The sequence below is a fragment of the Rhamphochromis longiceps genome, linkage group LG2 (genome assembly GCF_057381845.1).
Source record: "Rhamphochromis longiceps isolate RC_006_pf linkage group LG2, R_longiceps_female_GT1.1, whole genome shotgun sequence".
NCBI lineage: Eukaryota > Metazoa > Chordata > Actinopteri > Cichliformes > Cichlidae > Rhamphochromis > Rhamphochromis longiceps.
This window is the reverse complement of record NC_140558.1, coordinates 2,679,526-2,695,350: the sequence shown is the minus strand read 5'-3', so window position 1 is coordinate 2,695,350 and position 15,825 is coordinate 2,679,526. Positions and strand designations below refer to the sequence as shown.

General features: G+C 40.7%; 1 protein-coding gene across 2 annotated transcripts in view; it reads right to left on the bottom strand.

Moving 5' to 3' along the window:
* gfra3 (GDNF family receptor alpha 3) overlaps positions 1-13,408 on the bottom strand; it is an 81,856-nt gene extending 68,448 nt beyond the window's left edge. Inside the window, exon 1 of one of the 2 annotated variants that reach the window (XM_085414628.1) lies at positions 12,837-13,408. In XM_085414628.1, the coding sequence (XP_085270754.1) occupies positions 12,837-12,900 (64 nt within the window). In that variant the 5' untranslated portion in view covers positions 12,901-13,408. The remainder of the gene's footprint in view (positions 1-12,836) is intronic. The other variant, XM_085414636.1, reaches the window with a different exon arrangement.
* Positions 13,409-15,825: the final 2,417 nt, after the last annotated feature.

The window sequence follows — 15,825 nt, the reverse complement described above, 5'->3', positions numbered from 1 at the left end:
CTTGATTTTCAAGTGTGTCTCGAAAGATTCCTTTTTGATAAAGCATATACTTAGGATTGGATCCAGTGAGCCTGAACCATCCCTTAGTTATGCTGCTAAGCTCAGGCTGGTAGGTGAGTTTCAGTGATGCAAATAATAAACAGACATTTACACAAACAGATTTTAGCTGAATGAATTTTAATTTAATGTCAGTTCCACATATATCCTTTTAGAATTAACATATGCAAAACTTGTATGTGCAGGCTGGCTTTGCAAGGCCTCATCCAATTAACAGTAAACTGCAGAATTATTCCCATTCTTCCTGTGTTTATTCTGTGAGTTGCCTTAGGGCTATTGATGTCTTAGGGTTTTGTGCTTCATGCGGCTAGGAAAAAGGTGGAGATGATAAAAAGTTGTGTTTCCACCAAACTAACTGTGTTTAACTGAGACTAACTAGAGATTGTGGGTCCATCCACAGGTCTTAAGCCAGGCTCTAACGCATCTGTTATTGTGATAGCAGATGGGCTGGAGGTCAGACCGTAGCTGACCTGGGATCAGCCCAGCTCTCCAACCACAGAGAGCAGCAATCCCTTCAGGGAGCACTAACTCACGTTCGACATTGAGTTTGGGTAAGGACCCCCCCCCCCCCCCACACACACACACACACACACACACACACACACACACACACACACACACACAAATTCACAGCACTGAAGCTACTGCTGTTTACACACTTCATGCACAGACACACACACACACACACACAACCAAGCAGAAGCCAACACACCATCTGCCGCCCCTGTGTTTGAGTTCCAAATCCCAGTTATCAACAAAACACACAGAAGACCTCCAAACTATTCCCTTGGATAGACCAGAAGAAGAACTCTCACACACAGTCACATATGCGCACACTGCACACACACCTCTGCATCCAGATCAGATGGAACCAGGCGGATGGAGTCCAGGTAAGTTGCTCATTTTTCATTAAATGTGACAGAAGAAGTGAGATGGGTTTTCTTACTTCTTTCACAAAGTTCATTCACCTCACACATTTCTAATCCTCTTCATCTCTCTCCCTCCTCTGACCTGGGATGATCTCCTTTCCTTCCTGCTCTGAGCTGCTTTTTTTTCACACTTATCATCAAAGCAGGTTTACGATGCACATTTCACTGGCCTCATTGCTCTTCATAGACGTCATCATCTGTCACTAGAGATCAATACTGATAAGAAATTCTCTCCGTGTCTCTCTCTTGCTCTGTGCCTACTGGAAGGACTCCTGTTGCTCAAAGAACACACCCCTGCAGTGCTGGGAAATCATCAACGATAGGTGAAAAACACCTGACACTAAGTGTGTGCGTGCACATGTGCAAATTATAGAAGTCTACAGCACAGCAATACCAGCATTTGAAATATCTCACTTGTGCAGCACCCAGTGCTGCTTCTACAATAAACAATAATTAAAGGTTTAACATTCATTTTACGTTAAAATTGCGTGCACAGCAACAGACGACCAAGTCTGACAATTTGTGCAAATGACACTAAGAAAGGAGTTGCTCTCTCTTTAACACCAACAGTTTCTAAACATCACAACACAATTTTAACTCGTCTGATGCAGTGCAAAAAATATAGAAACTGCAAAGTATACATAGGACAAAAAAAGGTAGTGCACAACAAAAATTAAAACAACAGGTAGTGCCGAGCTTCTGGTGAGTTTGGACCATGCTGAAAAGAGTGTTAGATTGACTTTCACTGTTCCTGTCTACTTCCTGGCAGACCTTACTCAGCTTCAATCTGGGGCTCTTAAAAATACACAAAAACTGTATTATCCTCTTAACCCTGTCTATTAATATTACAGACAGGCAGGAATGATAATATTTACTGCCTACCTACTCCATTAATATTAGTGTGGTATTCTGAACCACAGCTGCGAGGCAAAACAACCATCTTGATTGTGCTTCGATTCTGATTTTTTAAATTTTGTACAGTTTCTGAAATCTTCCACTTTTTTTGCTGCTACAGTGACACAGCACATTAATGATCAAGGAACTGACCTCCCAGACCATTGTCCATTCGGTGGGTGAGGTTTAGGTATTGTGCAAATGTCCTGTTTATAAGGTTGGAAACCTGCAGTCAGCTGAGACTGAAGACGTCACCTGGATGATGATGAAATGTTTCTCCCACTGAAAACGTCCAGATGAACAGAATCAACCTTTTGGGATATGTGCTGTATGAAATGATACTACAGTAATGTTACTTACAGTGACAGTGCACTGCCACTTCATTAGGTACAGCTGTATTCATTCTACAGTAACAAACTTTTTGCTGAACCTAATCAGACTGCAGGCTGCCGGTTTAGGTTTCTTACATGCTTCAACTCTTATGTTCACATAATTTTTACTGTCTTTCTCTGTTTCTCAGTATGATCATACAGTATGGGTAACATTCACAGTCTCTGCCATTGTATTAAGTACACTTTTTAGTTGCATGTGAAGAAATTGCTGAACTTAGGATAATTTTGACATGTCTAAAGTTTATGCTCTGTGATGGCTCTATTGTTTTTAAGGGGGTTTAGAAGCAATTACTTCGTGTCATTTACTGGCTCAGTGACACAGTTACTCTGACCATCTGTTACTGTTGTCTGCTGAAGGTCGCCAGTTTGTGTACCATGACATTCTTCTCAATATGAACTAACATTATGAGTAACATAAAGACTTTATTAGGTACACCTGTTTTCACTCTACAGCAACAACCTGTTTACCTGCAACTTTTTACTGCCACCAACAGCGAGTCGGTAGAAAAATCCTGCTGCAATTCCTCCACAAATTGCACGTTTTAGTTGCTAAATGCTAACTGGTTAAAGTTACGTGTTCAACAGGCAGGTTAACATTTATGATAGTTGTTTAAAACTTCAATGCTATTGAAATAGGGGTTTCATCTGAAATTAGACCATTTGTAACATCTTTAGCACATTTTCTGCTCGGACCTACATAAAAAGCGTACATATGAGCGCTGTGAAATAGCACTGTAAAATATTAGCTTCACATAACAAATGTGTGCAAAAGTTTTAGGCAGGTGAGGGGAAAAACTGCTGTAAACAAAGAACGCTTTCAAAAGTGGAAGTGTCCTATCCACAGATCCTCTGTGTCGTTGAGCTGGTGGTACCATAGGAGGAAACAATTTCTGCCTCAAATTGGCTGGCAGAGGGTGGGGTGCAGGGGCTTTGTTGCCAGTACAACAGCAGAACTGCTTAGAGAGAATGGGATCAGAGGACAGGCGCAACGGCAGGCTATAAGAGAACTAGCTAACACTGCTGAGAGGACCAGTCACTGGCTATGGTTAAAAATGGCTGACATCACTTGGGCAGCTACGGCAGTCAGCTAACCGCGAGAAAAAAGAAAATATTCTGCTCTTCTCTGCTCTGCTCTTCTTCCCTTTTCTGGGAGGCAGTGGGGGAGGTGTGGGAAGCCGGATCGGGCGCCCCCCTTCCGGCTCTGCGCTCTTCTATCTTGTCCCTCTTGTCTTACTTCTCTCTTTCACCTTTTCTGTCCCTTTGAGGAAGTGAGGCTCCATAAATGCTAAAGGGGTGAGTATTATTTCTCAGTTGCAGTGAATAGATTAGAAAGAATAAGAGAAATAACAATCTAAGATAAACCAGTGACACACTCCAGGGCCTGATCAACCCTGGCAGAGCCTCCTTGGATGAGGGTGTCTGGTGATAATGGCCAAAACACCCGATGAATCCAAGGTCCACTACTGATGATGTGTCCCAAATGTTAATATGATAACCTAGATCAGATCTCTAATCCCCCCAAAAAATGGCAGATGAGCTTGGGTAAAAGACCCAACGTTGAGGCACACCATGATGTGCGCTGCTGGTAAAGTTTCCGGGCTGCCTTTCCTCATAACAACCATCCCTCAAGATTCTCACCATGTAAAGCAAAGCATTGTCAGGGACTACAACATCTAGTCCTTTTCCTGAATGTGGATGTAGGCTTCCTCACATCCTTCGGTCTCTTCACTTAATCCCAGACACACTCAATGATGTTGAAATCAGGGCTGTGTGGGAGCCAAACCATCACTTCCAGTACTTCTTTATGCTGAAGATAGTTCTTAATGACTTTGGCTGTGTGTTTGGGGTCGTACATTTGGGCCCAATAAACAATCATTTATATTTGTGAAAGCTTTCTTTGTTTACAGCATTTTTTCACACCTGCCTAAAAATTTTGCACAGTGCTGTATATATATAGAGATTTTTTTTTCCTTTTGAAAAAATGGTCCGTTGACTCACTCTCAAATCATTCTTTTGTATATCAAAATATTAGTTAAAACCCTGAAATTGTTAACGAATTGATTTGGTACAGGTGCAACAAACAAATACGAATTATTTTTCCTCATATTTGCTAGTTAAAATATGAGGGGAAATCCTTCAAGCCCTCCTACAAAAAAAACAATACGCATTTCACATTGGAAAAGACAGCTACTGGCAATTTCTGAATTGTATGTAGTTATATTTCACAATGATGCAAAATAAAGCATGTAGAATACTTTTCAACATTAATTTCTTAGTAACATAAATAAAGAAAAAGCTATTTTCATTCAACTTCAATGCTGGATTAAGGATATAGGATAAATTGCATAACAAGAAAAATATTAATAGATTGTCAAATCCAAATAAAACTAAATTCTGGACTTTCTACATGGCACTCTAATTAGAAAATAGAAAATAATTGTTATTAAATATGTGCAGATTTTTCGCTTTCAAGCACTAGGATATCTCAAATCATCAAATCAAATTTTTAGAAGATTTTTTGTTAAACCTCCATTTGGCATAAAAAATTAGTGTTCAAAGTCTGGATACACGACTACCATACTACGTGAAGTAACTGCTGAAAATCTACTAGTGAATGCAGCATTACAGACAGTCTGTACTGCAAAAATCAAACCAACCAACCAGCTGATCTACACCACGGCAAGAGTAGTCGTTGACATGGTTGGCTACAGGATGAACAGCCACAAAGAGCAGGACCCTCCATGGAGAAGAAGACTAGAGGCCAAGAGCAAAACAGCATGGGGGGAAGTTAGCCAACAATCAGAAATGCAGAAAGGTGTGATGAATGGGTGCCCTATTAACCCGCTCAGTTTTCTGCCATTTTCCGTCAGAACTGTGTCATTCCTCTGTCTATGTGCAATCTCACTGAGGAGCTTAGCTCATGTTTTCACTCCAACTGCCACACTGTGGCTCCGCTGAAAACCAGGAGGCCTGAAACTAAATCTGAACCCTGGCTGTCAGACACGAGTGCCGCAGAGCTGAGTGCAAGTACAAAAAGGACAATCTGCAGGTGTCACTTCAAAGGGATTGCTGAAATCATTATCAGCAACCAGTGAAAGATGGCAAAAGAAAATAGTTATCTGCTATTATTCTGTCAAACTGTGACAAACCTCACGTTTTATTTAAGACGAATGCCTCACGGAGAGTTTGCATTGAATCCTCTCCTGCTGTTTGTGAAAGCTTCTCTTTTTTTATTGGTGAAGTCATTTCCACAAAGACTCAGATCATCTGCTGATGACCCCTCAGTGTCTGTCCCCTGTCCTGTTGTTATCAACAAGTTTAAGCCTGTGACTTCGTTCTCTTTACAGGAGATTGATGATCACTTGAAACCATTCGGTTCATTAAATGATGCTGTACCTTCTTATCTATTTAAAGAGGTGTTTCCCACTGTAGGGCCATCTGTTCTAGCAGTGGTCAATAGCAGTCTGCCTTTTTGGAATAACATTCTAGAGGTTTTCCACTCTGGTTTCAGAACTTAATACAGCACTGAAACCGCTCTTTTACGAGTTTTAACAACTGCTACTGACTCTGGCGATTGTGTTGTTCTTAACCTTTTAAATTTAACTGTTGCATTTGACACAGTGGATCTTGAAATTTTACTCTCTTGTTGGGACCAGATCATTATTATCAGGAAGTCCTAAAAACTCCCTGAAAAGCCTTCAGCTAATCCAAAATGCTGCAGCAAGAGTCCTGACAGGGACTAGAAAGCGAGAGCAGATTTCTCCTGTTTTGGCTTCCTGTTAAATCCAGAATTCAAAATCCTGCTCCTCACATACAAGGTCTTAAATAATCAGGCCCCATCTTATCTTAATGACCTTGTAGTACCATATCACCCTATTAGAGCACTTCGCTCTCGCTCTGCAGGCCTACTTGTTGTTCCTAGAGTATTTAAAAGTAGAATGGGAGGCAGAGCCTTCAGTTTTCAGGCCCCTCTTCTGTGGAACCAGCTTCCAGTTTGGATTCAGGAGACAGACACTATCTCTACTTTCAAGATTAGGCTTCAAACTTTCCTTTTTGCTAAAGCATATAGTTAGGGCTGGACCAGGTGACCCTGAATCCTCCCTTAGTTATGCTGCAATAGGTGTAGGCTGCCGGGGGATTCCCATGATGCACTGGGTGTTTCTTCTTCACTCACTATGTATTAACAGACCTCTCTGCATTGAATCATACAGTGGGGCAAAAAAGTATTTAGTCAGCCACCGATTGTGCAAGTTCCCCCACTTAAAATGATGACAGAGGTCAGTAATTTGCACCAGAGGTACACTTCAACTGTGAGAGACAGAATGTGAAAAAAAAAATCCATGAATCCACATGGTAGGATTTGTAAAGAATTTATTCGTAAATTAGGGTGGAAAATAAGTATTTGGTCACCTCAAACAAGGAAAATCTCTGGCTCTCACAGACCTGTAACGTCTTCTGTAAGAAGCTTTTCTGTCCCCCACTCGTTACCTGTATGAATGGCACCTGTTTGAACTCATCATCTGTATAAAAGACACCTGTCCACAGCCTCAAACAGTCAGACTCCAAACTCCGCCATGGCCAAGACCAAAGAGCTTTCGAAGGACACCAGGAAAAGTATTGTAGACCTGCACCAGACTGGGAAGAGTGAATCTACAATAGGCAAGCAGCTTGGTGTGAAAAAATCAACTGTGGGAGCAATCATCAGAAAATGGAAGACATACAAGACCACTGATAATCTCCCTCGATCTGGGGCTCCACGCAAGATCTCATCCCGTGGGGTCAAAATGATCATGAGAACGGTGAGCAAAGATCCCAGAACCACACGGGGGGACCTGGTGAATGACCTGCAGAGAGCTGGGACCAAAGTAACAAAGGTCACCATCAGTAACACACTACAACGGCAGGGAATCAAATCCCGCAGTGCCAGACGTGTTCCGCTGCTGAAGCCAGTGCATGTCCAGGCCCGTCTGAAGTTTGCCAGAGAGCACATGGATGATACAGCAGAGGATTGGGAGAATGTCATGTGGTCAGATGAAACCAAAGTAGAACTTTTTGGTATAAACTCAACTCGTCGTGTTTGGAGGAAGAAGAATACTGAGTTGCATCCCAAGAACACCATACCTACTGTGAAGCATGGGGGTGGAAACATCATGCTATGGGGCTGTTTTTCTGCCAAGGGGACAGGACGACTGATCCGTGTTAAGGACAGAATGAATGGGGCCATGTATCGTGAGATTTTGAGCCAAAACCTCCTTCCATCAGTGAGAACTTTGAAGATGAAACGAGGCTGGGTCTTCCAACATGACAATGATCCAAAACACACCGCCCGGGCAACAAAGGAGTGGCTCTGTAAGAAGCATTTGAAAGTCCTGGAGTGGCCTAGCCAGTCTCCAGACCTCAACCCCATAGAAAATCTGTGGCGGGAGTTGAAAGTCCGTGTTGCTCGGCGACAGCCCCAAAACATCACTGTTCTCGAGAAGATCTGCATGGAGGAATGGGCCAAAATACCAGCTACTGTGTGTGCAAACCTGGTAAAGACCTATAGTAAACGTTTGACCTCTGTTATTGCCAACAAAGGTTATGTTACAAAGTATTGAGTTGTATTTTTGTTATTGACCAAATACTTATTTTCCACCCTGATTTACCAATAAATTCTTTACAAATCCTACCATGTGGATTCATGGATTTTTTTTTTCACATTCTGTCTCTCACAGTTGAAGTGTACCTCTGGTGCAAATTACTGACCTCTGTCATCATTTTAAGTGGGGGAACTTGCACAATCGGTGGCTGACTAAATACTTTTTTGCCCCACTGTATCTGTTATTAACCTCTGTCTCTCTTCCACAGCATGTCTTTTATCCTGTCTTCCTTCTCTCACCCCAACCAATCACAGCAGATGGCCCCGCCCCTCCCTGAGCCTGGTTCTGCTGGAGGTTTCTTCCTGTTAAAAGGGAGTTTTTCCTTCCCACTGTCACCAAAGTGCTGCTCATAGGGGGTCATATGATTGTTGGGTTTTTGTTGGGCTGTATAAATAAAATTGAATTGAATTGAACCAGTGCATGAACATCAAGGGCATAGCCCTGGAGTTATTTAGATCCGACTTAGCAGATTGAACTTTCTGTGGTCGCCTTGGTGACTACAAATACTCCTCCACTCCTTTTCAGGGCTCAGTTTGATTATTTTCATGAACCCAGATTTTTGTCCTTCTTAAAAAGAATGAAGCATATTCTGCTAGATTGCTGCTCAAGTGTCTTGAAAACATAAAGGCCTGGATGGCTCTCAACTTTTTAAATTTTAATGAGAAAAAGTCAGAAGTGATGGTGTTTGGTGATAACACTCAACCTGGGTTCCTTTGTTCAGTACGTAGAGTCGACTGTCACAAACCTTGGGGACGGTGGAGCGTAAAGCTCCTGGTGATCTGAGATGGAATGAGCCTTTATGAGGTGTTTTGACAGTTCAGTAAAGTCTTGCTAAGTGTTCTGAACATCAACTACTGGTCAAATCTTTAACTGCTAGTGGGGGGGGGGGGGGGGGGGGCTGTGTGCCTGCCCCTCCATAGTGGTGCTATGTGATGTGACAGCTAAAGGAGGGAAAGAAACTAATGAATGTTTGTTTTGTTTTGTTTTTGTACAGTCCAATAACACAAACTAAGCAACCCAACGAGGCAACAGTAAAGAAACAACTCCCCTGTTTTGCAACGTAAAGTTGGTGTTTTTGTCAATTAAGTCTGGTGAACTGTAGCAGCTTCACTTCCTTGTTAAAAAGAAGCAGATCAAGAAGTGAAAATGTCTTATATACAGTGCTCAAGTCATGATGACTCTTTTAGGTTACTTCGGGGCGCCACAGAAGTACATTGCTTTAGGTTTTGCGCCAGCTGCCACTGCTCTCTGCTCTCTGCTTGGGAAAGTGCCTACTGTCATCTACTGGAGTTAACAAATTGTGTGGATCAAACTCACACATAACTGACTGAAAATAGTTTACCCAGTGAAAGTATTATTATTTAAACCATGTTTTTTTAAGTTTTAAATGTTGATGAGAAAAGGTGATGGTGTGTGGTGATAACAGTCAGACCCCATTTGTTGATCTGGGGTCTCAGTACATGAAGCCAACTGTCACAAACCATGGGGTTAAAGTGGACGCTGAACTTCAGTTTGAGAGTCAGATCATGGCCCTGATTAAATCGAGCTTTTTACAAGTCTTGTCGGTTTTTAAACCTCTTCTTAAAACCCTTCTTCTCCATGGCCTGTAACATCTGTGATAAGTTGATTGTGCTACAGCTCGTGATTTTTAAATATAACCTATGCAAATTAATGAAATCCTTAATTTTTTAAAAATAAAATAACAATAATAATGTATTGTTCCTTACAACACTGAAAATACTACAAAAATATGGAATTATGTAGCAGAGAAAATGATAAATAGTTGTAAGTAGGTCTTATATTTTAGATTCGTGAAAGTAGCCACACTTTGCTTGGTTGACAGTGCTGTTAGTGACCCTCGGCCTTCTCTCAATGAGCTTGATGATGTAGTCACTTGAAATGGTTTCACTTCACAGGTGTGAAGGTGTCAGGGTTCATTTGTGGAATTTCTTGCCTTCCTAATGAGATTGGGAGCATCAACCCTATTAAGAAGACAACAACACTCCATCGTTACTTTAGGAACTGAAGGTCAGTCAGTCTGGAAAATTGCTGAAACTTTGAATGTGCAGCCGCAAACACCATCAAGTGATATAATGAAACTGGCTCACATGAGGACCGCCCCCGGAAAGGAAGTCCAAGAGTCACAAACATACCTCCAGGCTGTGTAAGGGCTATTTGATCAAGAAGGAGAGTGATGGAGTGCTGCACCAGATGGCCAGACCTCCAAAGTCACCTGACTTAAATCCAACTGAGATAGTTTTGGGATGAGATGGACCACAGAGTGAAGGCAAAAGTACCAACCAGTGCTCAGCATCTCTGGGAACTCCATCGAGACTGCTGGAAAGCCATTTCAGGTGACGACCTCATGAAGCTCATGGAGAAAATGCCAAGAGTGTGCAAAGCAGCAATCAAAGCAAAGGGGGCTGCTACGAAGAATCTAAAATATAAAAGTTATTTCACACTTTTATGTTTGCTGCATAATTCCATATTTGTCCATTCATAGTTTTGATGCCTTCAGTGAGAATCTATAATGATGCCATGAAAGTAAAGAAAAACCATTAAATGAGAAGGTGTGTTCAAACATTTAGTGTATATACGTGTACACTACCAATCACTTCATCCTAAAACAACTGAGATATATTTTCTCTACATAACTCCATCGCTCGCTCATCTTTCCTGCACTAAACTGATTTAAAAAAAACATAACTCGACATAATAACAAGTAATTTTATTTATAATTGATATAAATAAAATAACTTGACATTTCTCATATCTGAAAGGACACCCTCCTCAAATGTGTTTCTAACCCTATAATACCCTCAGTATCATATTTGATACACGAGTTTCTGAGACCTGTTTCATCAGCATGATCAATACTTTCCATCATTTCAAAATTTTATGGACTAAACTCTTTTTTTTTTGTCTAAAATTAACATTGTTGTTAAATAAAAGTTGCCAAAAATACAAAATGTATCAAATGCGATACACAAATTATATAATAAATATATAATAAAAATATATCATACACAACATAATATAGCAACAAAAAATGTGGATTTTGTTATTAAAGGTTAATAAACATCTCAGTTCCAAAAAATCTGAATTTTCAGGCTATTTTTTGATGGGTTGAGTCTTACAGGGATAATATTCCACAAAGATATTCTGATGAATTTTGTGAAAACTTTGTGAAAACAAAAGATTATAACATTACAGAGGTTGACTAAAATCATTATATGTCCACACCATGTGCAAAAGGTTATAAACATTCAGTATTTCCGTTTGATACAGCAGTAATCTAGCACCGCCTACAAATGTAAGATATTCTAAAGCAGCACAAAGCCCTGTTGTTCTGCAGTATCGAGGGGTTAAAAATTCTCCAAGTATTTCCTGATGAGAGCTTCATTTAAAAAAAGTATCCGTATCAGTTTATGCCTTCAAGAAAAAACATACCAGCAGTGTATGTGGGCCCTGTCATACACCCTCCTACTATTAAAAAAAATAAAATGCACACAAACACACATATCTGGGTGCACACACACATATGCGCATTTCTGACATATATATTGACTATATATAACAACTATGTAAACAACAACTATTTAAAACTATGGATTACTATGACAAAAATATGAATAGAAACCACTCATATAGCCAGAAATGCAACTATCCTGCAAAAAATGTTAAGAAATTTTAAAATGTGACTGGAAAGATACACAAACTAAAGCTTCAAATTATTTGTGCATATTGGACCTTCATTCATTGAAGCAGTTCAGCAGAATGCTCAGTTCAGTTTAAGCAGTTTTTATTTATAGAGCCAATTAAAGCATTTTACACTGTGAGGTGAAATTCAACTGAACTCTAACGTCTAACTGAAACTGATTCGTCATCCTGTTACCTTCTAGATGATGTCAGGAATTTCCCACCTTTAGTGTTATCTTACAGCAATTAACTGTTCAAATCTTGTCCCGCTAACAGCCAAATATGGGCTCATTCACACGGAGGTGCTCACAGAAGTTCACATTTTCACAATCTGATGAAACAACAACCAAGTTCTATACAAAAAGCATGATATAGAACGTGTTTAGAAAGCTCTTCTGCACTGTTACCCAGTGAAGACAGGCAGTGTATTTACACCTTTGTTCTATGCAGGCTTCTCCGCTTTCCCTAAACTAAACTACTGTTTAGCTACATGTGATTTTAACTTTACCTACACGCATAGTTTCTGCTGGATGCATTTGTGTAAAATGTAGTTAAATTATTCATTATGTGCTATCTATGGCTTTTTTCATTTTGATAAAAGTATATCACAATATCCAAAGCTAAAGACTAAAGACCAACTTTAAAATCTTACATATATAAGATTTAATATGACACTATAATTTGAACCTCTATATCTCTTATAATATAAATAAATTTCATTCTAATTTGATCCTTATAGGAGTCTGATGTATATCAGTCTGTGGGTTTACGGGTCAATACTGTGACTATCAGGTATTTTTTGCCTTTCAAAACGCCTCTATGAAACTTCAATTTCTTGCTTGAGCTAAGAGAACAGAAACAAAGCCAAAAACTGAGTTTTTTAAGAAAAATAAAAGCGAACTAGTATTGAGGATTAAGTAGTGGGCAGCATCCGCATCCATATTCAGACAGTCTTTCCATCGCTGATGTTCAAAACAATGAAACTGACCAAGCGAACCCAAATCTTCGCATCGAAGTTATGCAAATGCATAATAATCATTAAAACAAAACAACAGAGGCTCGCCGAACCAAAATGTGAGGCTATGAAATGACTTTTCACTCTCCATTCTCTTCTCCATTTCACTTTGGTGACAAAGAGCATCTAGACAAAGACTGTTGTGTTTTTCTTCAGGTGTTTCCCTGAAGAGTTCTCTCTCTTGTGACAATAATTAAACCACTGGACCTACCTGAGAGGTAAAGAACGAGCGCAAATCCGTTCAGAATCATGGTGGTCTTGTTCGGGCCACCCATTGGCGGACGGGGAGGGGGGAATTAAAAAGGAGGATGTGGGACGGGACGCGGTGCGTTCTCGGCTAGTCCGTGGTGCGTTCTCGGCTAGTCCGTGGTGCGTTCTCGGCTAGTCCAACAGCACCGCTCAGTAAGACACACAGCCCGCTGCTACATTTACCGCACTGACACTATCCGTGCGTCCCCTGTTCTCTGCCCTGCGACGAGAAAGTCCTTTAAGTTTCAGTCTCCAGAGAAAAGAAAGGAGAAGCCTCGGAGGAAGGTCTCGGTGCAAAGTACGCGCCAGCGAGAACGCTCCGAGAGGGAGATTGTGACTGCTGTTGTGCCAAAGGTTCGCTTTCACGCAGCTCTGCTCGGAGAATTCAACTGGATGGAGCAAATGTGACTGGGCTACAGCTGTGCACACAGACAGTCATAACGCGGCTTCGTTTGGTCCCGGTGCATTCTGCGATCACAATGCTGACAAACGGCGGATGTTGGGGTTATAAACTGGTGATATCCCTCCTCCTACACCCCCTGAGATCATCATCATCATCATCACCACCACCACCTTTAGGAACTGGCGGATGAAAACAGTCCTTTACTTAGGTCATTGTAAAGAGGGTAGTCACGCTGTAAACTGCTTTTCCTATTTCTGTAACCACCAAACACTGCGCACAGCCTCAACTCACTTTGGCCCAGCGACATTTATTCTCAGTTCTAATTATAAAATCACAAACATGCGCATTTACACTAACATCACTGAAGTAGTCAAATATTCGACCGTTTAATAATTTGGATGCTAGAATATCTACACACCAAAAAAAAAAAAAAAGACAATTGATGCAACTTTCGACCATAAGAATTAGTTCTGTAGAATTAGATCACGGAAACGGTTTTGCATCCTGTAATGACTACAAGGACATCATCACAACACTAACAGCCTCAGTGCCGTGGTAGCAACAATCTATAGACTAGAGAGAGAAAATTAATCGCCAAAGCCAGTGCTGGGTCTTACAGTTTTAAAGAAAATGTTAAAAGAAAAGAATTTAAATGTAAACAAAACAAAACAAACAAGCAATAAAAAAACCTTCTTCACCCACCAGCTGTTCTTGATCCACACCTGCCATGGTACTGGATCTGTGACCCAGTGTTTTGCGTTTGTTGGTTAATTCATATTTTTGACTTTTGTTATTTCTGGTTCTGGTTATCTTTGTTTCTTAAGTTCTCAGCGATATTAGTTCCTCCTCCCTCAGGGTTTCTCTTAGCCTTTATTTGTCCCGGTTCTGGCCCTTTTTGCCCCAGGATGTTGAGTTTTTTTGGTATTATTCTGTATTATGTTTATGTTCTTTTTCACTATTTGTGCTGTTTCGATTATTATTGTTTCGGTTCAATTCTTACACTTACACTTAGATTCTTAATTCACACACCATGAAGTTTTCTGTTTTTGATTTCCATCATTCCTAGTTCTGTGCGCCTTCTTTCCTAGTGTTTCTGTTACATACATACATGTATACAGCAGTATACACAGTATACAATGTGCCGGAATTCTGTTTCACCCTAAGCTCCCCATGGTGCATTTATAAGTATATAAAATATATATCTCCAAGAGATATAAAACTAGAAATTACAAATAAATAACATGCCAAATTTCAGTAAAATTAACAGACACAAAGGTACTAATGACTAACTATACAATACTATAATGATAACTATACAATACTAAATGTACGATAAACAAAAACAGGACAGAGCCAATATGAAGTGGATTGTGTCATGATATTGAATACCAGGTTCAAGTTATTGTCCATTTCTAGTGTTTTAGTTCTTAGCTTCTACTTCCCACATAGCAAAATTGGTATGGCCTAGATCTGGCCCACACAATGTGCTTACACATGGCCCACATACCGCAAAGAATGACGGCCCTTTGGTGGCCCAGATCTGGTTTGCCAGAGGTGGCCCACACATGGGCCAGCACAAGGCCAGTTGCAGAAACACTGGTGGTCCTATGCTGGTTTCAGCCCCAGATGTCAGTCTAATGTCAGGTGTCAGTTTTGGCCAGCGGTCATAGGTCCCTTCCAATAATATGACGCAAAACTGGAATAAAATGTATCCATGGACTAGAAAACATTATTAAAGAAGATATATGTTAACACAGCCCAAACACCAACACCAGCTAAAAGCAAAAAAAAGCTTTATACTCTACCTATTCAGGTGAGCATCCAGACTAACTAATGAAAACGAAAACACAACTCTCCACACAAACAAACATACAACAACATTAGAGCACATAACAAACATATACATATTTCCAACACATACTATAAACAAATCAATAACATAAGCTTCAGCCATTTCTATCTAAATTAAAACCCTTCTTAACCATACTCCCCTAACCTGGGCACACTGGTCTGCTCCAGGAGCTCACAAGCAGGTGATTGAGCTGCTCTTACTCTTTAGCTCCACATTCTGCAAGAAGCAACCAGGACAGGTGAGTACTTTTACCAATTCTGTTAAATAAAAAATGAATGCCTGAAGGAGGAGCTTACGCTCAGCTAGGCACTCCCCTATGCTAACTGGAGAGAGCGTCGCAGATACAATACAACTAAACAAACGACTGGCAAACAACACACCAAAACTTATTAAATTTACTAATTGCTGTTAGTAAATTTATTAACAGCAATTTCCGCCAGCGCACCTCTGGCAGAGGTCAGAGGCCAGCGCGCCTGCACAGTCTGCATCTTCACACTTTTCTACCACACCACACAATCACTGGCCATTTTCCGGGCCATTAACTGCAGAGCTTCGCCTGCACCGGTCATCTGAAGGCAATTGTCTATGGTGTGAAGCACCTGAAACTACGGATACTGGATGCCTGTGCTGGCATTTCTCCTGCGGTGTTGCTATCAGTGTGTGAAGAGTGGGAGAAGAGGGTTGCATTGACAATCC